The sequence below is a fragment of the Micropterus salmoides genome, unplaced genomic scaffold (assembly GCF_014851395.1).
Source record: "Micropterus salmoides isolate LMB-PRFRI ecotype aquatic unplaced genomic scaffold, ASM1485139v1 Ms_hic_scaffold_14, whole genome shotgun sequence".
Taxonomy (NCBI): Eukaryota; Metazoa; Chordata; class Actinopteri; order Centrarchiformes; family Centrarchidae; genus Micropterus; species Micropterus salmoides.
In genome coordinates, this window is record NW_024040485.1 from 27,229,412 (window position 1) to 27,255,207 (window position 25,796).

The 25,796-nt window shown below is 40.4% G+C and overlaps 1 protein-coding gene across 5 annotated transcripts in view; it reads right to left on the minus strand.

Annotated features, from left to right (window-relative positions):
* Nucleotides 1-812: 812 nt before the first annotated feature.
* Nucleotides 813-25,796, minus strand: part of map4l (microtubule associated protein 4 like) — a 100,134-nt gene continuing 75,150 nt past the window's right edge. For 4 of the 5 annotated variants that reach the window (XM_038718837.1, XM_038718839.1, XM_038718836.1 and 1 more), the window contains 8 exons: nucleotides 21,566-21,625; nucleotides 19,581-19,837; nucleotides 14,418-14,477; nucleotides 11,543-11,635; nucleotides 9,516-9,597; nucleotides 9,323-9,432; nucleotides 8,956-9,145; nucleotides 813-7,799 (listed from right to left, as the gene is read on the minus strand). In XM_038718837.1, the coding sequence (XP_038574765.1) occupies nucleotides 7,795-7,799; nucleotides 8,956-9,145; nucleotides 9,323-9,432; nucleotides 9,516-9,597; nucleotides 11,543-11,635; nucleotides 14,418-14,477; nucleotides 19,581-19,837; nucleotides 21,566-21,625 (857 nt within the window). In that variant the 3' untranslated portion in view covers nucleotides 813-7,794. The remainder of the gene's footprint in view (nucleotides 7,800-8,955; nucleotides 9,146-9,322; nucleotides 9,433-9,515; nucleotides 9,598-11,542; nucleotides 11,636-14,417; nucleotides 14,478-19,580; nucleotides 19,838-21,565; nucleotides 21,626-25,796) is intronic. The other variant, XM_038718838.1, reaches the window with a different exon arrangement.

The window sequence follows — 25,796 nt, forward strand, 5'->3', positions numbered from 1 at the left end:
TTCAGGCCAAAATCACTGCAGCGCTATCTAGCGAAAATAACAAAAAATGTACACATTAACGCATCATTAATTATCATCCAATAGTATGACAAACTTTATTCAGAAATGCACGTGCATCTGAATGGTTTGGTATGCATAAATATCCATATGAGACAATGAATTTCTGATGTCTGAGAACACAAAAGGAAAAAAAAGGGAAAAGACATATCAGGTTTGTGAATATTTAGGTGTAATATGAAAACATTATAGGAATGAGGAAGTAAGTTTGAGAAGTCCTACTTTTTGGAGTCATAAGTAATTAATTCCCAAAATATGTCATTATCTTTGTCCTCGCATTGGTGTAGTGTATATTTTATCACACTGTCTTTCTTTGAAAAGCTTCCAATGCCAAGCTCAGACACCAATATCATAATATAATATATTATTTAAAAAGAGGAAGTAGTTTCAGACCTGCAATTCCATACAACCTGCATAAGCATCACAACCCAAATACACTCAGTTAGCAAATACAATTAGATAGATTGAGATTCTGAAACAGTACTATACATTGAAATTCATCCATCAGTCCAGATGCTGCTATATTTCAAATGCAATGATTTTTAAGATGATGGTCTGTGGGCCTACTGATCAGAAAATAACATACAACTAGAAGATGGAGTCCATCACTGTAGCTAAATGTAGAGTGTATAGTTTGGGTTAACTGCTGATTATGGTATACTGTTGGTTAAAAAGGTCAACCAATATGTAACAAAAACTAAATAAAATAAACAATAAAATGTTTATAATGTAAAAGAAATGACTGTGACGCTGCCTGATCTTTTGCTCATCTTTTTATTTCATGATTAATATTCACATCACTGGTTAACAATTAATCACAATGAACAACTCTTTCATACCAAATATTCAGAATTATAGGGGGAGATGAGCTCTATCTAATGGGACAGATGCCTCTAACAACCAGCAGTTTGTTGTCTTCTGCATGCTCTTGCTATGGTGTTGTGCCCTACAGAATAACACAGCACGCAATATAGTGGACCCACTCCACGGCACTGAAAAGTAGATTATTTTGCCTGGTTCCTGTAAATGTGTAAAGACAGATTGGGACAAAGCCTGTCTCATGAATAAAATCAATACTGTATTTATCATGTAAAAATACAGAGTTCTAATTTTGTGCTCTCCTTGATAAACAGACAGTTTGAATATTGGTTTTTAACTGGATTACCATCTGGTAGTTGCTGTATATGTGGTAAAGGACACAAGTAGAGAAAGCTACTTTTCAGTGCTGTGATGCTGACAAGCCTCTGTAGGTGGGAGACACAGCTAAGGGCTCCAGGTGTTTATCTACCAACACTCCCTTTTGTTCTGGATTTAACCTTTTTCCAAGTTACATTTCATGCAATTAGCTGCCTCTCTTAGGAGGACAATTCAAATTCAAAATTCCATTAATATACCATATGCTTTTAAATTGTGCAAATTGGTCTAAAATATTCCATTATTTTCAGCCTTTTTCTTTTGACACTGAGAAAATACTTTGGTCCTCCTTTCATCCAATCTTGTGTTGGTAGGTATGACACGGTGTCTATAAGAGCTGTTTAATACAGAACATTACTTTCTACCACATGCCAAAAGACTAAGCCTGGAAAGTCTAACAGGGGGGTGGCGGTAGGCGGGAGTAAGGGCTGACCAATGTGTGTCACATGTCACATGTAGAGTAGTGCATTTCAAACTGAAGTGGAAAACACTTTGTTTCTTACTGTTTTAATGAAGTAAAGTCTGCCAACCAATGTGTGCGATTTTGTTTTTATGTGATCCCAGGTTTTTTTTTCTGTGATACTTCTGTTAAGCCACGTATTAGACCTCACCAAACATGACACACACTGCCTCCCTTCCTGCCCGTCAACATGAATCCCATTAATAGTGTATCCATATATGACATATCTTCCAAAACAGAACAGAGACAAACCTCATACATGAATTCATAATCTTGCATCTTTAATACATTTTAAAAACATTCTTGATACTTAAGCAGCTCTTTTCTTGGAGGACAAAGGCAGACTCTGAAAAAAGAAAAGTACACTTTTCCTTTCTGATGCTTTCAATCTTATAATACCATTATTGACCCTAACGGTAACAGGTCTATGGAGGTGAAAGCTCATCTGTCAACATCCTTCACTCAGTGTTAATACGTTTTTTTTTTGTTTTTTGTTGTTTTATTTATTTGAGTTACTTCTGGAGTGATAAAAACGTGGTGGAAAATATATACAAGGGACAGTGTAAGATACTAGTGGAAAGGTGGTATTCAAGCTCTATAACTGGGGAATCAAACATTTGTGAGGGGACATCAGAGTGAATCTGATTATTGCCTTTTGTCCAAGCTGCAAAATTGCAATGTTAAATTTATTCCACAAATAATCCTAAGTACTAAAAGCATGAATCTAGCTTAATCACTATTCACTTTGCGATGCCTGGTTGGCCTAACGGTTTAAGATGCTGACCGTGTCCAGGGACGTTTGTGTCACGTCATCACCCATCTCATTTCCTGTCAGCTCTCTACAAGAATGCCCTTCCAAAATCCTTAACAAATACGTGGAAAACAACCAATTTTATTTCACTATGACTTCACTTAAATCACATGTACTAAGTTTTACAAACTTACTTAACTGGAATTGCTTTTTAGTTTATAGCCTGTAGATTCATACATTGCAAAACAGAATCACAATCTTCATCATTAGCAATTTCCCTTACAAAAACTTGGTAGCTGTCTGGATAACATCACTCACCTCCTCACACGTAAAGTGCATCATTTTCATCAAATCTAATGTCTGTTTTACAGGTTGCGAAATCAACCTCACAGGTTTGAATGCTTGTCATTAAAATTATTTAACCATGCAGCTTTGGAACTGTTCTCGTGTCTCAACACATTGTCAGTTGTCACTGTTTTAGGATCATGAAAATCACATACAATGACTTAACATACTTTATGCTTACTTTATACTTTAAAGGAGTGAAATTCATTCATGGCAAACCCTTCTACCAGAGGCATCCTTTAAATTTAATGATAAGAAGGAACTTGCCCACTTCGTAAATGAGACTTTGTAGCTTGGTCAGAAAGTAATAACCAGTGAATGTTGACGGGAACAACATGGGGACACACCGGACAGTGTTAAACCATCATAGCCAATTGTACAACACAGGTGACCAAAGTTACACTAAAATCCTCTAAGCTGACCAAGATAAAGGGCTACCGATGCGTCATCCATGATACACAACATCAGATCATCCCGTCATATGGGAACATACATAGCTTCCAAGACACATTAAGACTACAACTTGCTCCTATTTTATATACACGGACCACTGTCTACACCTATCAAAGTGCTTTCATCCCTTTGTTCTTCTATTCCCAAAGAAAGATTCACATTGTCGTTTTCACATATGATCCACACAGATGTCATGTCTGATGTTTTACTTTTAGGCAACTCATGGGAATGATTTGGAGGGAAGAGTACAATATTAAAATGCTTATATGGTGTTTTTAGTTTTAGTCTAGTCTTTTTTGTTTGACTATTTGATCACTTGCTCTTTGATTATCATAACTGTCTCTAACTACCAAGACTGTTTTGCTCCCAAAAGCACAGATGTACAGTACACAGTTGACAATGTTTTACCAATATACAATAAAGCAACTTTTATATCACGTCAGTGCTTCAATAAATGACCAAGACTGTGTTCAAAGAGCACAAGACTTTGGGGTTTTAAGGGGAGCTGTACATAATTAACATGATTTTTAGTATTCCAGACACAATAGTATAGAGTGGCCATCAAAGCTTATTAAATGACAGCAGGATGTAACTCCACAGAAGCTTCTCTAATGATGTAAGGTTTCTCACTCAGCCTTTGATGAGTCTCAGAGCCAGACTATCAGTGTTCCAGAGGCTAAGCAGCACTCTCTACAGGATGGATGCAGTAGTAACACTTCACACATCTGACAAGTACGACAACACCCTACAAACACGTCACTAATCCTTCATAGTTTCAGCGATGACCCTCCCAGCCTTTAATGCACAATGCATAGACAGTGAGTAGATAGATCTCCATTAAGATGGCTGCTTCTACTCATTATACTGGTGTGACACATAAGAATGCTTATGGTCTGTAAATCAAAGTAATTTCACAGTGTTTTAATAGAATCTAAAATGCCAAAACTGAATTTAGATGATTCCCTAGAATAATACAAAAAATGTTCCCTACAATTTTAGGTGTTGTTATCGCTTAAAATGTGGTTCTCTATTTTACAACTAGAGATTTTTCATTATAAAGACAACTTCTGCCTTGCTGAAATACTGCTGCATTCATGGCATTTTGGAGCTGGGCAGTTCATGCTGTCGAGTTTAGTAAAACACGTTTTTAATAAATAAACCTTTTGTAATAACTTCCAGTGATATCCTATACAAAACAAAGAACAAGAAAATGCAGAACAAAAATGTTTTAAAAAAAAGCAATTAAAAAGCAATTTACTTCCATCTATTTACACTACAGATGTTAAGTAAACTATATGCCAGAGACACTAGATAACTTGAAACTCTGAACATCTTGATAATTTTCTACTATAGTACTACAGTAGTCACCTAAAGTGGCTTGGTAATAGCTCTTAGTATGTTGAATCTACTAGTCTCTATTAAGTACATTAGTAAATCAATAAAAAGTTGCAAAGAAAATGCCAACTTCAGACGTGCCATGAATGTAACATTATTCCCTTTACAGTTCTTCCTGCAAGTGAACTCACTCCTCTCTTAACTACCGGTTAACTTCTATGGCTCTTCTCTGTCTCTGTCCATCTCTCTGTGTGTACATCGCGTTCCCAACTAAGATCACTGTATTGCTGTCAAAGAGTTGGAATGAAACACAGGAAGAGGATAGACGAGAAGGAGGCAGGATGAGCTGAGCCTATGATGAAACTGTCCGACACTGACTATGACAGGACCAACGCACACACACAGCTCATCCTTGTTTTAAAAATATTAGCATAGACCACCAAAGCACAATAAAGAGTTGGTTTCATTCTAGCACAGAGAAATTCTTCTATGAAGCTGAACAGCATACCGTTTTTATTTTAGCGTGCTGATTTGTGTTTGTGAATATACTGTTTGTGTGCTGATTTCTGTTCTGAGTGTGTGTGTGTGTGTGTACATCCACACCAACAAGCATGTGTGTGCTTTCCTATCAATATCTGTGCTTACGTGTAAGAGTGTTTGTGTGTGAAGAAAGTTAGCAGGTCTCACAGATAGGCCTTTTCCACCAACATGGAACTAGCTCCGTTCTGGTTCGCGCACTGAATTTTGAACCGTTTGGAGAATTTCGACCAAAAATAAACTGGTTCGCAACCCGAAAGGTGGAGCAGGAACCAAAAAATATCAGGTTTTCCTTGACCTGAAGTGCGAACAAAAATGGGCGTGTCATATTCCAATAGCCCTCCATTGATGACGCATCCTGGATTATAATGTTCTGCTCAAAACTGGTTGGGCTACTTTGCTAGATAGCATTAGTGTTCCAAGAATCTTGAACAGAACTGGTTCAAGAACCAAAGCTAATTTGGTCAAAAAGGGCATAGAAGATTCAAAGATGTACCGCCTAGTGGGAGGACTTAAACTAGGATGTGGCTATGTAGCCCCACCCACTCTCCACATGACCAGGAAATGCTACATGTGTGAGAGAAGGAAGGATCTGTCTGTCCCTAATAGCCACATATGAACTGTAAATACTAGACACAGCTCAGGGTGACTGCTGAGGATCCTCACAGGAGTGTCTATAGGTGTATGAGTGGGACTGAAGATTAAATGGGGGGTTACTGGATCAAGCGATTAGACAGTGTGGGAACCAAAGGGTTATGGTGCAGGAGAGCAGGGTTGCATGTTCTGTGGCAGAAACAGTCTTAAACAGAAAATTTATACTAAAGGATTTAGTTCCTTTTGCCATGCAAAGGGTCACATATGTGAGCTTATTTAAAAGGTCAAGGGTTACTAAGTCTATACGAATATTGTCTTAAGGCCCGATCATACCACAAAATGGTATGGTGAAATTCATCCGTGCCTCGATATACTATGTAGTTTTAGTTGCTTGGCGAAGTAGATTCAAGATTGAAAACTAGTGCAAGTCAGTCCCAAAAAAGATATTTCGTTCTAGGACTGTCATTTCATTCACTTACTGAAGAGAGCAAGCCTGCTAATCAAGCAAGCTTGTTAGCACAGTTGCTAATGGGAAAATATGTTCAGACCATTTATTCAAAAGTCTCATAATTATTACTTTAGAACTATTCCTCTTTTGTGGAGCTGTTTATACTCTAAACAGAGGTAGTTCATAATACTACCGTAGCTTCCTACATTTTGGACAGCTCTCCGATCCCTCAAAGCACAGCGCATATAAGATGGCTTGACATTGGTCAATGGTGGAAATTAGCTTGTCAAAGCAATGTCACAGTTTTACTTTGCCAGCATGAGCAAAACCACTGATCATGACGATTCTTCCGCAATAAATTGATTTTAATCCCTCCTTCAGATTGGCTCACTACTTCAGAGTCAAATGCTGTGATCTTAACTTCGAGATCAAATACCTGTTAGATGCCAAATAATTTTTTGAGCCAAGACCACCCAGTGAAACAACAGAGCTCTCCCATCACTTTACGCCTACCTTTCTTGATGATTATCATGCACTAACCACATAAAGTCATCTGCAAGTACTCTCGATAAATTCTTCTTTTATTGAACACGAATTGTCTAACATCCTAATAGTTTCTGACTTCTCTGTACTGATTTCGAATGATAACTTTAGATCTATTTCCAAACTGTATCCCCTCTACTCTATATAAGTCCTTGTCCTCTGCATTGATCACTGTTAATTGTGAGCATCAAGTCCAGAGATAAAGAAGCAGTATTGTAATACATTTGGTGGAGACAAACTGGTGCAATGATACCAAGAGATCTAATGGGAAATAATGATTGATGAGTGAGTTGTAGAATTACCTTTAATTAGATAATGTGCAGTGCTGTAGATACTGTCTATTTGAAAATAATGGCTGGCTAGCTGGCTGGGAGGCTGGAACGTGTTGATCTGAAGCAGACTTGACAGTATTTGCCCTGCTGCTGGCCAGTAGCAGGCCCTCAGCTGGTTAGTGTGGTCTGGAGCTAAATGGACCAGGACTGGGAATAGAGGTAGGGCATAGGTCTGCTAACAAGGTTGGAAGATCAAAGTGGTTTTGAATTGTAAAAGCTTATAATAGAGACCATAGATTAGCCTTAGAAACTGAGTTCTGAAGCAGGGTCTTTGCGCTATAAGGACACGTGATAAAACAGTAATTGTACTCATAGGTGGAAATATTCTGTGAAAAAATTGGCTATGCTCAATATCCATACAGCATTGACTACGATAGTGGGTTTATTGCGTTTAAGGTTATTAAATATGGGATTGAAATCCTCTAAATCAGTGATTACAAGGGAATTTTATCAGTAGAGAAGCTGGTGGATCCCCACACAGAGAAACACAGACAAACAGCAAGTGCTGTGGTGGGCAGGGCCAAAGGGCAACCAGAGGGCGTAAAGAGGTCAAAGATCAGGGTTGGTAGCAGGAAGCTGGCAGGCGGACCTCAGAGAAACACTGAGAGACAATTGGTCAGTTCAGTACTGCGGTGGGCGAGATGAAGGGAAGAGGGAAGTGACTGCGCCGTGGTAGGTTGGTTGGTCGGTTGATTGGCAAGTCGGCCTGCGCCATGCGTGTCCAAACTCTACACGTCACTGGGACTCAATCTGTGGAGAGAAAAAGTGAGAAACGTGATGCTTGGACCGCAGCAGTAGCTGGACTCTAGCTAATATGCTCTCACTGTCTGGGGCAAATTAATATGAATTATGGGCCAAATTAAACATTCCTGGTTTTTATTGCATTAACACTACAACCATCCATCAATTAGGCCGAGCTTGGCAACCGCACTGGGTGGTAGAAGTCATCCCTCTGAAGTCAGAAAATCTAGAGGCCTGCTGCAGTGGAATTTATCCATTAAGACAGGCTAATCTTTACTTTGTAGGTTCCATAATTTCATTTAGCTGCAAAGTGTGTGCTATTTTTACCACTCCACTCCATCAGACACATAGCAGAGAACAGTTATACACACAAATCCTTGCATTGCATGCACGATATTTACTCATTTACTGTCCATTATCTCTGTAATTGAAAGATTACTAAACCCCTGAGCAGCGATTGTCAAGTCATAGCTTAGCAACCATAACTAGGCATGTCAGGCCTGTCAAGTTTTGGATTTCTACATGTTAAAGCAAAAACTAGAGAGCAAAAGAGTATGGAATGGATTGTACCGTGCTTAGCTAACTAGCTTACTGCAGTAGCAATCTAGTGTTATTTCAAAAAGGAGCTAAATATATTATTTATGGCCTTGGCCTTCACCATCTTGAAATCAAAATATGTGAAAATAGGACCCAGGTTTAAAAATACCGAAATATCCTTTAACATGGGGGTTTATGTGGCCAGCCTCAAGTGGCCATTCCAGCAACTAAATTTTTTGGCACTTTTTAACTTTTCAGTCCACAGGTTGCCGTACTTGAGAACTTCGTCATCGTCATTAAAAAAAACAACAGAGCTTTACACATTAAAAAGTCAGTTTTCAACTAACTCATAGAGCTTTAACCTATTGCAAACAACAGTTGCCATTTCAGCCAACCAAATCCATGATTGCCGGCTATAAATTTTTCTAAAATCAAGGACCCATTGTTTAGAAAAATTGCTACGAATTTTGATTGGTAAAACTGCCATGCTTAAAATTCTAAGCTACATATGTGCAAGAATGGAAAGCTTGATAAGTGTAGCAACAAAAAGGAGGGCTTCGCAAATGGACAGTTGGCTAAAGCACTTCATTGCTTTTAAAACTGATTGTTTGTATTTGTTTGCACCTACTTGTCTCAGTGATGCGTTTGTCTATGCTAAGGGGCTCCCTCAGGCCGTCACCCCCAAAAGGAGTAGGTGTGGGGTCCTTCACTCCATTCTCCTTAGTTCCTCCTGGTGCTGTTGCCTTAGCAACGCCTGCTGGTCCTGTTGTCGGAGCACCACTTGGGGGTGAAGATGTCTTCTCCTCTGTTTTCTCCTCCTGTAGCCAAATATAGAAACACAAGGGCAGGGACACACACACAAGAACACTATGTTTTTTTATAGTGCTACCACGCCATGTAGTGGTGTCCACCAGTAAAAGCACAATGAGTCAGCAGAATAGGAGAAGTTAACTGTCTATCAACTGATGATGTTAATGACTGTGTTAAAGTTTGACCTTGTGTCCGTTGGTCTGTCCGTTGCCTGGCCCCACGTTATCCAGGGATCCAATCTTAGACTTAGCTTTAATGTTTAGCTTATGGGACTCAATCTTCACATCACCTCCACCTGAGGTAAAAGAAGGTTAGTATGAGACCAGCATAGGATAAAGTAGCGTTTGAAGGGAGTAGAATCGAAGTTTTAAGATCCACCTGGCTTATGTTTGATGTTGTCCTTGGAGCCACATTTGGATGTCACCTTGCTCAAATCAACCTTCTTATTTAGGATCTGCACCTAAAGAAGAGGAGAGATCATAATGTAGCCTCTTTATACTAACTCATAAAGATGCCGCATCCAGTACAATGCATCTATACTTCAGCGTCCACTCTATCCACTTTAGAAAATCACTCTCATCCATTATGATGCACCCGGTGCATTTAAAAACAGGATAACATTCAGTACAAAACAATGAGTATTTGGGAAAAAGGATACAACACAGCAAATGCTGGACTATCTACCCATGCTTCATTCCCTGCTTTGCCCTGTTTAATTGTTACTGAAGGTGCCTTTTTGTTTTGTTAGGCTGGTAAAGGATGCTCCATTAATGCAAATAAATTGAGACAAGCTATAATTGGAAGATGGGAGAAGGCAGTTCTTAGACCGGTGTCACATGATGAGAGTGTTTGTTCAGGATCACAAGGAATCATCCTGATTAGTCTGACAGTAGCTGGCACTGATGGATTTTAAGAACCGGTGACCTGTGTGATGAGATCAATCATATTTACAAAATTTGACGGCAAACAGAGAGACTTAACAGTACGTGGACTAAAATTTTATTCGAAAACAAACTAGATTAGTTCTGATTGCCTGATTGACATTAGAGCTCTCCCTCATTAGAGGATGTCTGGCAGTTAAAATATTAATGACACGATTTTATAATATAAACACAAATATTTGATCATTTTAGATTGAGGAAACACACCAGTAAAATTTGAATATCGGTGCAACTAGCATAGGACAGTATTTGTTTGTATTATGTGGAACATGCTTTGGAACATACTTTTACATGTGTTGTACATTTGATTGCATTATTGTTTTACATTTACATGTAAACAACAACATAACAATGTACCGAGCACCTAATGTAATCAAAAAAATGGACAAGCCAAAGTAAAGACAATTGAGTAGCATGACAAAACATAATTACATGATATAATTATATAGTAATGTATTTTATAAGATCATGCTGCATCAATATATATAGGGATATGTACAATCCACATTCCAACTGTTGGAGTTCCATTTTAATGTTACATATGTTCTGGCAATAATTACGATTTCTGTAAGCTTAAGAGCATTTTCACGACAACTGTTTAAATTGATGATGTGTACCAAATGGCATATTTCAGGATCCACAAGGAAATTAATCCTATGGATTTGTTATATGAGATTACAGGTTTCTTTGGTATTAAAACTAAACAGTTGCTGACATTGTGATATGTGTGACCGGTCTAGCCTATAGCTTTATTTAATGCCTCTACTTGACCATTTCCAGTATAGCAGCCCAAGGATGGAGTATGATAGTGCTGCAGGTGTTTGGAGCAGATGGGAACAACATTTAGAAGGGTGGGCAGAAGGACCTGTGGTCAGTTCATTTTAAGTAAAATCAATCCTAAATGAGCCGTAAATGTGCCAATTACGGTGCATTTATTCTTAATTACACTGAAAATGATAACCTGTTCATGTAAATGTTTGATATTTGGAAAAAAATTGCTTTCTGTATTGTTGTAGTTGACGCTTCTCGCCCTGATGGATTCTAAAATCTGTGTGCAGAGATTAAATTAGGAATAACACTAGATTTGATTCCAGACTGATTCCAATGTACTGTATCCTGTAGCCAGACTAATTTGATTTCTTACCAGTAAGTATCCAATCTTTTCAAATAAGGATCATCCTATATCATTGTGATTAAGTTTTAAGAACTATGTCCGCTTCTGCATAAATACACTCTAATCAGGTGTAAGCGATTTACTATGCATCTAGCCATGGTGAGCCAAATGTACATACCAAGACCACAAATTCATCTTCCATCCCTTTGTGACAAATTAGGTATTTTTGTGGCTGGGATAAAAAGGAGGTTCCCAATTGAGCCAGACAGCCAGAATGAGGCAAAATTAGCAGAAAATGTGATATGCATCCACCCTAACTAGAGACTGCCTCCAGCGCCAGCAGTACTTACATTGCCACCTCCAGGGACATGTTTGATATTGTCCTTGGAGCCACAGCGGGACGTGACATGGCTGAAGTCCAGCTTTTTGTGCACTATCTGAACCTAAAGACAGGCAGGCAGACACACAGACAAGCAAGGAGGTGAGGAGACAGAGAGGGAAAAGAAAGAAAGAAAAAAGAAAAGTATGACAGGCAGACAGAAAAGGGCAGCAGAGAAGAGCAGATCAGCTGGCAGCTTGAGTTAACAGGAAACAGAGGAGCCTTGCTCTGTTAGTATGGAAGAGATTCTGTCATTCAAATCAAATGAGTTGAGTGATTGGCTGCATTATGTGAAAACTTAATCAGAACATGGCACTGTAAAAATGGTTTTGGGATATTATGCAACAAAATCATAATGGTTCAAATGAGGGTACTGCTAATTGGACAGATTCTTTTAGGAAATGTTTTTGAATTCTTAGAAAAGTAAATGCTGTACCAAAGGACGAGGATACCAACTGAGTAACAACAGAGTGCTTCCATAAACAGTATTAACCAAAAACGGTCAAACACAGGACAAGCACTGGAAGAGGAGATAGAGCACATGCAAAAGAATATTTCACAGGACAATCAGTGATTGTGTGTTAAAGTGGTTAACACATGCTCTTCTAAGCAGACAACAAGATGTGGAAGACAAAACATGTTCCTTTTACTTCAAGTGGTACATTCTAAAAAACAACACTCATTAGCCTGTTGTTTTGCCCCGCAGCCAGTCCCACATTTCTAAGAAAAATTACTGAACTGCAAATTCCGAGTATGGTTTGCCAGGATCCCTGGATTTTCTTAAAGCAAAACTCAAGAGACATGGATTTTGGCCCACTGGACCTTAATATTGAATGATGACCAAAATCAATAATGTGGCATGTGTTGAATGCCATCTCTTTGATATTTCGACTTTCACCTATGTCTACAAGCAGGGTAAATAATTTCACAGCAAGGGTTATATCACAAAGACAACAAACATAGCCAAAGTGAAAAAGAAGGAAAACATAAATGAATGAATGAACAAACAAATAAAATCATCTCGGGTTCAAAAGGGACACCATAAATACAAAAAGTACTAATTAAACGATCAGATCTGAAGATCTGAAGCATAAACCAGCAAGATGAATATCTGTGTCCAAGATCCACATCTCGGTCACTGTTAGAGGCAAGTGTCTCTGATGCAAAAACAGCAACCAGGCAAAGTATCCATTTGTGTTTTGCCAACAAATATGAATATAATTCTCTGCAGGGTAGTGTACTGTAAAAATGTCAAACCATTCATTCAAATCCTTCGGCATTTTTGAAAATAAAAACAGACAAGAAAAAAAGACCCAAAAAAATACCCCAAAACACAACATGGCATACACTATCTGGCGTCATAGGACAACACTGACATTATTTGAAGAGTAACAGTACAAACTTTTTTATTTGAAGTTTCAGGTGAACAAGCAAAGCGAGCATAAAAGATGATGGGGGCACTCCTGCTCAGGCATGGGAGCAGTGGGAGAGAGAAAGTTGTAAACACGGAACATGCTGGATTCAGTATGGGACTCTAGGAGAGTACAAATTGTGTAAGTAGTTATATGACCATGCATGGGCGTGGTAACATCGGTGAGGTGTTTCAATGCTGGATAAACCTCCAAGATTTGAAAAGAATGAAAACCGATGTGGAGGTCGCTCTGTTTCTACTGGACAGGCGAGTAACGTTAGTGTTGCTGTTTCACACAAACGATGGGTCAGCACTGTCTTGTTTGTTGTTTGTGATGTCTGATCCCAACTGGTTAGCTTTGTCAGCTTTACCACAGAGGTCAGTGTGTGTATGTGGTGGAGTGAGTGTGTGTGAATGGGTACCCGTTCGGTAGAGAGAAACAGATCAGCAATATGTCTTGTTTAGTAAATGTACAGTTTAAGTTACAATGACCGGTGAATAAAGACCGCAGCTTTTCAAGACTAAAGCGGAGCACCCATGTGTAGCTTGCCAACTGTTGAAAGAGTGAAGGGGGGTTAGCCCAGAAGTTACCATCGACTTCAGCTCTGGAGAAAAATAAGTCTCCCCTGTACTTCCTGACTCACTGTATTTTTGTAAAAACTATTTCAAATAACTTGCTAGTTTTTTTACTCTGTTCTTCTAGAGTACTGCACAAAACCTGCCACCTTGCTGAGGTTAACTTGCCCTTGGCCAGCAGACGCTGTGGATTCTGCCATATTTCAGCGTAGAGTAGTAGCTCAGAGTAGTACAGGTTGCATGAATTTGGGGAGCAGAGCGTCTGTGTGTTTGTTTGGCAGTTGAGTTCAAATGTCAAATAACTCTCTGCAGAAGTATCCCTTTAAGGTGATGAACACCAGTGCACTGTTCACATGTTGAGCGTTCACATGTGGTTTACACATGTAACATTTTCGTAAGCATTGCACTCTTTAAATGTGTTTCCCCATTATTTTGACCCCTTATTACCCTGTTACATACATTGCACTCTAATATTACCCAGATACACTCCCAGTTACTACCAAGCTATTACTTGGTTATTACTTTGGCAATTGCATGGTAGTAATTATTACCTCTTTATTATCAAAGTATTACCCCACTATTACCATGTTATTATCAAGCTGCAATGTACTAGCGAGGAATTGTTTAACGTCGATTTGTTCATGCATGATTGTTTTTAATAAACCAGCAGTTATTTCAAGACAGTGTGATCATTCACTCACACATAAAGGAACCATATTCTAAAATTTTCATTTTGACCACCCACTCCTGCCTGCAGCAAAGTTTATATCGCCAGCTCCCGCGAGATTTGCACTGGGTCCCGCGGGATCCAAATCCCAATGCACTCTCTAGTGTAAGGGTGTAGATGGTAGGGACTCACTCTGGTCTTGGCAGCAGGGGTGGAGGGATCGGAAGTCTTGTTGTTTGGAGTGGAGGAGACCTGGGGAGACAAGCAACCCCTAGTCAGTACAACCTCCAACAAACCACATGCCACAGCACAATAAGGTCAAAGAGCAGGTGGCGGGGTGGAGACAACTGAGGGGGTACTGAATAAATGGGTTAGTAGCTGGGCCAATCAAATGAGTGTATAGGTTGTTACAGTAATTCAAAAGGGAAGCATATTATTGTATAGAATATAACAGCATGGATCAAATTCACAAGGCAAATGTTGACAGTGTTTCCCCTATATTCATTCAGAAGTGGCGTTGTGCCTCTGCTGAATTATGACCGCCACTGCTAAAATTTCCCATGATCATTAAACTATATGCTAAGTAGCATATAGTTTAATGATCTAGGTTCCTCTCCTGGTTCTTCACAGAACATCTACGTGAAAGGTGCTGTTATAAGAGCAGCGTAACTCCTGTAAGGGATCGGGACGTGTGCATAGCGAGTGCTTGATTGTCCGAGGGCCAGAAAGTGACAGTGAATGCAAGTGGAGGAAAATAGTGGAGTGGAGTAAATGTATGTGTCAGTTACAGTGTGTCAGCTTCTCAGGACAAAGAAAAGTCTGTCTTTTGATTCCCCAACTGCTGGAAAAGTGAAGCTGGTTAGTGCTAGCTAAATCCACGATGTGCGGAGATCTGTCCTTACATCGATGACAGATTAATCATGAAGCGGTCATGCTCAAGATCATGTTTGGGTAAAAAACTAGCCTATCTAACCGGGATTTTAAAGTTTTTAAAGATGTACATGCATTCAGATATGTGCTTTGATATCGACAGAATGAATGAGGAAATGAAACGGTGTGTCAGACAGCCGCCTCAGGCTCTGCAGGAGGGGAGGAGTCAGAGAGAAACTGACGGTTTTCCAACTTATCCTGTGAACCTAACCTCCTCCCGAGGGTTTATCACCCTCCCAGATATGTGTAACTGCCAATCAGATGTACTGTATCAGATGGATAATGGAAACCATTCAGTAAACTGTAAACTGGAGCAGATGTTTTCAAAACATATCAATGAATTACAGTAGGTTAGTACCACTAAAATACAGTTTATATGTTAGTGAAAAGACACTATCAAATGTTAGCACAAAGAAGGGTAAAAGGATAATTACAAAACCAGAAAAACAACATCAAATATCACATTACTGGAGTAAGTACTATTGTTCAGAAAAACACCAGTCAAATTCCTAAATACTGAGGATGGAAAGGTTGGAAGACCAATAAGCTCCTGTTGAATGGAAAATGTTAAGTCATCGACATACAGTGGGTACGGAAAGTATTCAGACCCCTTTAAATTTTTCACTCTTTGTTTCATTGCAGCCATTTTCCAAAAATCAAAAAAGTTCATTTTATTTCTCAGTAATGTACACTCAGCACCCCATCTTGACAGAAAAAAACAGAAATGTAGAAATTTTTGCAAATTTATTAAAAAAGAAAAACTGAAATATCACATGGTCATAAGTATTCAGACCCTTTGCTCAGTATTTAGTAGAAGCACCCTTTTGATCTAATACAGCCATGAGTCGTTTTGGGAAAGATGCAACAAGTTTTTCACATCTGGATTTGGGTATCCACTGCCATTCCTCCTTGCAGATCCTCTCCAGTTCTGTCAGGTTGGATGGTAAACGTTGGTGGACAGCCATTTTCAGGTCTCTCCAGAGATGCTCAATTGGGTTTAAGTCAGGGCTCTGGCTGGGCCATTCAAGAACAGCCACGGAGTTGTTGTGAAGCCACTCCTTCGTTATTTTAGCGGTGTGCTTAGGGTCATTGTCTTGTTGGAAGGTAAACCTTCGGCCCAGTCTGAGGTCCAGAGCACTCTGGAAAAGGTTTTCGTCCAGGATATCCCTGTACTTGGCCGCATTCATCTTTCCCTCGATTGCAACCAGTCGTCCTGTCCCTGCAGCTGAAAAACACCCCACAGCATGATGCTGCCACCACCATGCTTCACTGTTGAGACTGTATTGGACAGGTGATGAGCAGTGCCTGGTTTTCTCCACACATACCGCTTAGAATTAAGGCCAAAAAGTTCTATCTTGGTCTCATCAGACCAGAGGATGTTATTTATCACCATCTTGGAGTCCTTCAGGTGTTTTTTAGCAAACTCCATGCGGGCTTTCATGTGTCTTGCACTGAGGAGAGGCTTCCGTCGGGCCACTCTGCCATAAAGCCCCGACTGGTAGATTGCTGAAGTGATGGTTGACTTACTACTACTTTCTCCCATCTCCCGACTGCATCTCTGGAGCTCAGCCACAGTGACCTTTGGGTTCTTCTTTACCTCTCTCACCAAGGCTCTTCTCCCCCGATAGCTCAGTTTGGCCGGACGGCCAGCTCTAGGAAGGGTTCTGGTCGTCCCAAACGTCTTCCATTTGAGGATTATGGAGGCCACTGTGCTCTTAGGAACCTTAAGTGCAGCAGAAATTTTTTGTAACCTTGGCCAGATCTGTGCCTTGCCACAATTCTGTCTCTGAGCTCTTCAGGCAGTTCCTTTGACCTCATGATTCTCATTTGCTCTACATGCACTGTGAGCTGTAAGGTCTTATATAGACAGGTGTGTGGCTTTCCTAATCAAGTCCAATCAGTATAATCAAACACAGCTGGACTCAAATGAAGGTGTAGAACCATCTCAAGGATGATCAGAAGAAATAGACAGCACCTGAGTTAAATATGAGTGTCACGGCAAAGGGTCTGAATACTTATGACCATGTGATATTTCAGTTTTTCTTTTTTAATAAATTTGCAAAAATTTCTACATTTCTGTTTTTTCTGTCAAGATGGGGTGCTGAGTGTACATTACTGAGAAATAAAATGAACTTTTTTGATTTTTGGAAAATGGCTGCAATGAAACAAAGAGTGAAAAATTTAAAGGGGTCTGAATACTTTCCGTACCCACTGTATATGTTTTATTCAGTTTGCGTGTGTAAAGTGCATGAGACTGGAAACACAGAAAACACCTCCAAGGTTAGGGATATATATATATATATGCATGCCAGCACCTCTGAAGACTTTGTATCTTCTTAGTTAGTTTGTGTTGTTTATTTGTTTTCATTTGTTGTTCTTGGTGTGAGTATTTGATGAGAAGATCGATATCACTTTCATATAACTAAATGCATGGAAAACAATAACTTATTGTACTGTATGTATGTACTGTATGTATGTACTGTAAGTAATTTGCTAAATAATTAAAATGTATCATAATTTTTAAATTGTAAAGATTTTGGAAGATCTTTCCTTCTGAGAGTTAGATGATTAGATTAATATCATTCTCATGTCTGTACATTTACTACAAAGCTGGAGCTGGGATATACATATATATATAAAAATATATATACACAGCTAGCCTGACTCACTGCAACATTCAAAAAAAATCAACAAGATAGGTGCTAATTAGTAATCTTTATGTGTTGCCAGGTATAATTCCTAATGTTGAAGAGAGCCAGGCTAGCCAAGCATAAAGCAGGCAAACCTTTCCCCAAACAAACTGTCACACAGGTGTCTGAGCCATGTCAGTCCATGACATGATATGTACCTTTATAACAGTGGAATATAGAAAGCATGCACAGGATCAGTCAGTGAATCGACAAAGGGAGACAAAGGAACTGGAGAAACGATCGGAGACTAAAGGTTGGATGGGAAGCCAGAAAAGGGAAACAGAAAGATAGTAATAGAGATAGATTGTTGCCCTCTCTTCAATTAGCATGTAATGGTAATGACCTCTGAAAAAGGGGGCACCACTGACTCTGAAACTCAAGCCAATAACCATGAGCAACTGTTCATAGTATAGTGATAAAATAACAACTCCCTCCCAACTGGCCTGAGAAAGTGACAACTGGCCCCAACTTTCTCAGACTATCTTGCCCAAGGACACTTCAATATGCAGCCTGGAGGAGCCAGGGGATCATTCTCTGAATTAAACAGACACCTAGATATTTGTTGGTGTCCACATTTTCTAGTTCATACCCATTCAGAGTGGTGAGTCAGACTGGCATGTATGGGCAGCAATCGGTTGAAAAGGATGCACTTAGTTTTACCGGAGTATGGTAATAGATGTAGTTCATGGGAGGAGTGCTGTATGGCATTAAAGCTCTCCTGGAGGTTTGTTAGTAAAGTATCCAATGAAGGGCCGGATGTGTACACAATGGTGTTGTCTGCATATAGGTGGATCTGAGCGTCTTCAGCAGCAAGACCAACATCATTGATATATATATATATATATATAATAATTTATTCTTCTTTCATGTGTTTTTCGGTCAACTACTACTTCTGCTTATTATGAACTAGTGAAACCATTCGAATGTAAAAAAAAGTGGTATTTAAGGACATTTATGCTCCTACCATTAACACTAAATAAAATATTGTGCTTTTTTCAATGATTTATTGCAATAAGTGAAAACCAATAACAATTTTACAATTTAGCTTTCAGCTTTTCAAGCAATGTATTTCAGCTCTTAGCTTCTTTTGGTTTTGGTAATGTCATTCATGCATTTTCAGCAATGCTTTAGAATTTATTCTTCTATATATTTTTCATTCGACTAATACCTGTGCAGACTTGTGAAGCCATTTAAATTACAAAATGTTCAGCTCTTTAAGGACGTTTATTTTCTTTGCTTCTATTCCACCCCTTTTTACCTTTTATGGTAAATGCAGCTTTAACAGTATTACAGCTAAGGCTCAAGCTTTTATAACATGTATTTCAACTTTAGCATTACTAGGTAATGGAGGTCAGCTGGCACATTTCAACTTCAGGTTGTTCCAGCTTTTGACAGTATTTTGTTTTCAGCTTTTTAGCTACATATTTCAGCCTTTAGCCTCTTTAATGACTGCAGTTCAGCTTCCAGGTTGTTAATCAGTGCAATGTATCAACAAGTTGATATTCAATACAGTGTTAACTTTTCAAGGACAGATTGATTAGCATTTATTCTGAACACCAGTCTGGTCCCAGAGTAGAGGAAGCCCTCTGAGGAAAACATGTGAAACAGTGCCAAATCATTTGCTGATACAAGAAAATCATTCTGCAGCATTTCAGTAATCTTGAAATGCTGCAGAATGATTTAGAAGTTTTGAAGATTTTTATAGACCTTTCTTCTACTGTTTGGTTTGTCCTACCTTTCCTCCACCAGGCTGGTACTTGATGTTGTCAATGGATCCGATCTTGGACCGGATGTTCTTCAGATCAGGTGTTGGAGCGTTAATGGGCCGAGGGGTACGAGGAGCACGGGGCACCGGTGGCTTCTTCTCCAGTGGCGTTTGCTTGGGCACAGGGGGTTTGGTGATGACCCGGCGGCGGTGGGCGGAGGTGTTTTCACCGTTAGTGGAGGCAGCCGGAGTAGCAGGAGTGGTGGTGGAGGCCGGGCGAGGACGGGCTACAGAGAAATAAATTTAAAAAACAGTCAACAACACACAATTAAAACCTTCCCTCTCACCTCCCAAACAGAGTTAAGTTAAATCTCACTTACTTGTCCCTCCCAGCTCTGTAGTCCCTAACTACAAGGGGTTTACAACTTTAGTGGATCATAACTAACTAAATATCAGGTATGAAATTCATCTGCAAATGCTCCAATTCAAGATGAGACCAAACTTTTCAGTTTTTGAAGCCTGCCCTACATAACAATAGTAACACTAGTGACCATTTTTAGACTAGTTAAAAAGACTGCTGTTTGGCTTGTAAAATGAGTGTTAACTTCAATGAGATAAGAGGAAAGAAGAGGAGTTTGTGACCTCAGTTTTCATCATTGAGGTACTGGTATTGATCAACATATAACATCACCATGCTTTTATGTACTGTAATAATTGCTCTAATCAGGCAGTAACAATTATGCCACACCAGTCATTGTTCCCTAAAGCCTGGTAGACACTATCGATTAAGCCATAAGCACATTGGCCAGATTTTTGCCAGACCTGTTGTTGTTTGATATGCATTTTGAGGGGGGGATGCCTGATAAACTGCCAGTTACTGATCTTCCAGACCTTTGCAGTTCTATAGTTTTTTTTTTACTTCTTATTTTCTGTTCATAGTAGTTGCTCTCTTTATCAACATTGTTTCAACAAGTGTCTGTAAAAAATTTTAATAAATTTAATTAGAATTGAATTGTCAAGGGCCCTGCGATGGACTGACGACCTGTCCAGGGTGTACCCCGCCTTTCACCCGATGTAAGCTGGGATTGGCTCCAGCCCCCTGCGACCCTGTACGCAGGATAAGCAGTTGACGATGGATGGATAAATTGTGTGAAAAGTGATGAATTGTGTGAAAAGTGTGAGTCGTTTAGTGTGAGTTCCACGTCGGTCAATTGACCCTTCGTGAAGCCACGGCCTACTTAGTTACTATTGCTGAGTCTGACAAACTGTCGGACCTGTTGGACTTTTAGCAAGGCATTGCCCGTCTATAACTGGAGTCCCTAGAGAAATATTTACTCATTTTTGGAAAGAGCAATCTCAGAAAGAAGCAGACAGTTTTGCAGTTGCATTGTGCATTTAAAGGTTGTATTCAGGCAGACGTAAAAAAAATAAAGACAGAAGTTCAACCCTACCGATCACAGAGTAAAAGTGAACCCCCGTATTATTACTGACTATTGAGAAAGAGGACAACAATATTAAGGATCAACACTGCTTCTGTACAGGTCTCTGTATGTTACATTAGAAACAACAGACAGCCTACATTTTCCTGGATTTGTTTAGGTTTTCTACACCTCTCGGGGTAGCGACTGTAACTATTAAAAGTGCTCCAGGAACAGCTTTGACCATAACTTGGATATGGAAATACAGCAAAAAAAGCTAGAAAACGACTAATTTTGCATACTAGTCAATGGAGCACAGCAATGAAAGTGTCGGACCACAATTATAGTAAGTCCTATACTGCGCTGTGATTGGCCAGCTGAGTATTCGGGGCGTGGCTTAGTGAAGGGTCAATTGATCCATTCAGTGTGAGCGTTAAAGTAGTAGGTTCTGGCTGTGCAAAAAGGACACACGATTTATGTGCAGTGTGAGTTAAAACAATTTTCCACATTAATAAAAACTATTTTATTCTCATGACATTTAGTTATATGAGAACAATATTGAAACAGTATTGTCTGTCTTTTCTCTTAGTTTGTTACCTGTACTCTTGGGTTTCTTGGCCTCTCCCGTCTTGTTCTCAGTCTTGTCATTCTTGTTCGCTGTAAGCAGGAAACATCAGATTAAACACCTTTTACCAAATACCTCAACACTCATGTCAGACTTTAGTTTATCTAACTATAAGTCAGGAGTAATTTTCACATAGTTGCTGCTGTACGGACAAGCACCAGCGCTGACCATCTAGAGCTAAATTTTGTTTTGCAGTCTGAAATACAGTGATAGTGTACAGTACTTTGTTGCCATTTCAGAATCAGAATCAGAATCAGAAGGAGCTTTATTGCCAAGTTTTACACATACAAGAAATTTGCTTTGGTGTTAAGGTGCTACACACAGACAGACATACAGCTGACATAAATAGATGTAGAAATATATAAATATGTAATAAACAAATGCAAGTTATATAAGAATAACAGAAAAATATACAAAAATAATATAACTGGCAATATAAAAAAATAAAAATAACAATGGAACAACAACAATTTGCAATTAAAAACAAATATGTGCAATGTGCCAGGTTCGTGCATCATATGACATGAAGTGGTAATTACATGTGCAGAGATAATTATATTATTTGAAAGGGGGGGAGTGTCAGTGGGGGGCCCGGGTCTTGTTGATGAGGCTAGCTGCAGACGGGTAGAAGCTGTTTTTGTGGCGAGAGGTTTTGGTCCTGATGAACCGCAACCTCTTGCCAGGGGGGAGAGTCTGAAACAGTTTGTGACCGGGAGGCGTCAGCTGCAATCTTTCCTGCTCGCCTCAGAGTCCTGGAGGCATGCAGGTCCTGAAGTGATGGAAGATTGCAGCTAATCACCTTCTCTGCAGAGCGAATGATACGCTACAGCCTGCCCTTGTCCCTGGCAGTGGCAGCAGCATAGCAGATGGTGATATAGGAGGTGAGTATTGACTCAATGATGGCGGTGTAGAAGTGCACCATCATTGTCTTTGGCAGGCTGAACTTCTCCAGCTGCCGCAGGAAGTACATCTTCCTACGTACTTCTTGGTGAGGGAGGTAATGTTATGCTCCCAATTAAGGTCCTCGGAGATGATGGTGCCCAGGAAGCGGAAGGAGTCCACAGTGGTGACTGGGGAGTCACACAGGATGATGGGGGAGGGTGGGGCTGTGCTCTTTCTAAAATCCACGACCATCTCCACTGTCTTCTGAGCGTTGAGCTCCAGACTGTTCTGGCTGCACCAGGTCACCTGTAGGTGGACTCATCCCCACCAGAGATGAGCCCAATGAGGGTGGTGTCGTCCGCAAACTTCAGGAGCTTGACAGACTGGTGACTGCAGGTGCAGCCTTGAGGGGAACCAGTGCTGATGGTCCTGGAGTCAGAGACAAGTTTCCCCATCTTGACGTGCTGCTTCCTGTTCGTCAGGAAGTCTGTGATCCACCTGCAGGTGGAGTCAGGCACGCTCAGCTAGGAGAGCTTGTCCTGCAGCAGGGCCGGGATGATGGTGTTGAAAGCAGAGATGAAGTCCACAAACAGGATCCTGGCGTAGGTGCCTGGGGAGTCCAGTTGCTGGAGGATGTAGTGAAGGACGATGTTTACTGACTCTTCTACAGACCTGTTGGCTCTGCAGGCGAACTGCAGAGGGTCCAGGAGTGGGTCTATGATGGTTTAAGGTGGGACAACACAAGGCACTCAAAAGACTTCATTACCACAGAGGTCAGGGCGATGGGTCTGTAGTCATTTAGTCCCCGTGGTCCTTGGTTTTTTGGGGACAGGGATGATGGCAGAGGCTTTGAAGCAGGCTGGCACATGGCATGACTCCAGTGAGCTGTTAAAACTGGTTCAGCTCGTTGGCAAGGCGTGAGTTGTTCATGGAGTGGGGGGATTTAGGTTTGTAGCCAGTGCTCTGTCTGAAGCCTCTCCAGACAGAAGCAGAGTCATTTGTTGAGAACAGGTGTTGTAGGCTCTCTGCGTACAACTGTTTAGCATCTCGCACCGCCTTGCTAAACCTGTACTTTGACTCCTTAAACCTGGCGCGGTCGCCACTCCTACATGCCTCTTCCTTTTCCTACCTCAGCTGTGTGAGGTTAGCTGTGAACCAGAGTTTGTCATTGCTATAACTCAACCTGGTGCGTGTTGGTATACAGGTGTCCTCACAGAAGCTGATGTAGGACGTCACAGCCTCTGTACACTCATCTAGATTGTTGGTAGCCTTCTTGAAAACGTCCCAGTCAGTTCAATCCAAACACACCTGAAGATCATCTACAGCTTCACTGGTCCATTTCTTTGATGTCCTCACCACAGGTTTACAGAGCTTTAGTTTTTGCCTGTAAGCATGAATCAGATGGACCATCACGTGATCAGAGTGTCCCAGTGGAGCGCGTGTAACGGCGTGATAGGCACTGCTAACTGTGGTGTAACAGTGATCCAAAGTGTTCCCCTCTCTGGTTGGACATAAACTGTCTGTATTTGGGGAGTTCTTGGCAGAGGTTTCCTTTGTTAAAGTCACCAAGAACAATAACAAGGGAGTCTGCTCCACTCACAGTATCTGGTCGGCCAGCATGTGCTGTGCGTCGTGCACGTTGGTGTGCCGCAGAATGAGAACACCAACCAGAATGAATGGAGCAAACTCATGGGGGGAGTAAAACGGTTGATAGTTTATGATTAAAAATTCCAGATTAGGAGAACAGTGCTGCTGAATGACATCATCAACGTTATCAATCACGTCGGTACACCAGCCATTGTTAATATAAACAGATACCTCCAGCTTTTATTTTGCTGGACAGCTCTGTGTTGCGATCCGCTCTGTAGAGTTGGAAGCCAGCCAGAGTCTGGTATTGATCCACACAGCCACGTCTCCGTGAAGCACAGAACAGAAGATGAATAAAAGTCTCTGTTTTTCCCCAACAGAAGCTGAAGCTCGTCCAGTTTGTTTCACAGTGAGTCCCCGCCGGCGGAGGCGCATGAGTGACCCGGCTCATTTCCCTCTCTTACGGCGCTTCATTCGGCGAACAATAACGAGACAGCCCTTCACCAAAAGGTCCAATAATTCCACTGATGACGTGAGAAACATGTGAAATAAATCCGCTGGAGTTGTTCCCCTGATGTTCATGAGCTCTTCTCTGGTGAAAGAGCTCCGGGAAACAGCCAAAAACTGAGTTAACACACAAAAACAAGACTAAACAAAGCTCACCTAACACCAAGGCAGCTATAGACAGCGCCATCTTCTGTAGACAAAGTGGCTGATTTGGTTACTCTAGTCTGACAAATTTGGGTAATGCCTGATTTTTTAGATCCCTTGCTTTTGTAAACTTTGCTGTCAATTTAACAGCTCAACTAACCAATATTTTTAATACCAACCAATGAATCGGGTTATTGTAGCTTTTATGCTGTTATAGCTCCCAGTTTTGGATTTATTGTTCGTTTCATTTACCTCGGAAGTCGGAGGTCGGAGATGGGAATGACGTCACACCAGAGTTGACAGCGTTCCAGAAAACCTCGATCGTCATTGTTTACAACTAGCCAGGTTAGCTATTGTTAGGCATTGTGCGGTATTTACTCATACTAAACACAGTGTCAACACATCCAGAGAGAGTAGTTGGGCAGCACTTTGTGTAAGAAAATTTCTATGAGACACAACTGTTGATACTCAGAGCAGCCATCTTGGATCACAAAGTCGGGGTGGTGCGGTCCCGACTTTCCAAGTTGGTAATCCTACTTAAAGGGTCGTTCCCTTTGAAATTTCCAAGTCTGAACTCGAAAATTCTGAGTTCCCATGTCAAATGGAATGCACCATTAGAGCACATTTAGTACAAATCAGCAGACAGACAAAGTTAGTAGCTAGCTGGCAAAGAATCAAACATTTACCAGCTAAACAGCCAGATATTTTTTTCATGAGTTGGTGGAGACCAAAACAGTCACAGACAACTAACTAAGACCTGAGCCATAACAACTTTATAAGGTGATAATACATCAGGGCAGTCAGCTTGTTGTATAGCTCTTGTGCCAAATTTCACAACTTCAAGATGTTTCATGTGATTTTTAAAATTAAAATGATTTTAACTTTGGCGATTGGCTGTTAATGACGGATAATTGCAAAGTCTTGCCAAGATTTCCTGTCCAACCAAATCCTGCAGTTTGCTGCACACATAGAGTGTTCTTCACTTATCAAATGTATATGAGATTTGGGAGCTCCAGATGACATAAGTTATTCACCGTTTATGGAGATGTGACAGCATGGTCATTAGTTGATGAAGCTGTGTTG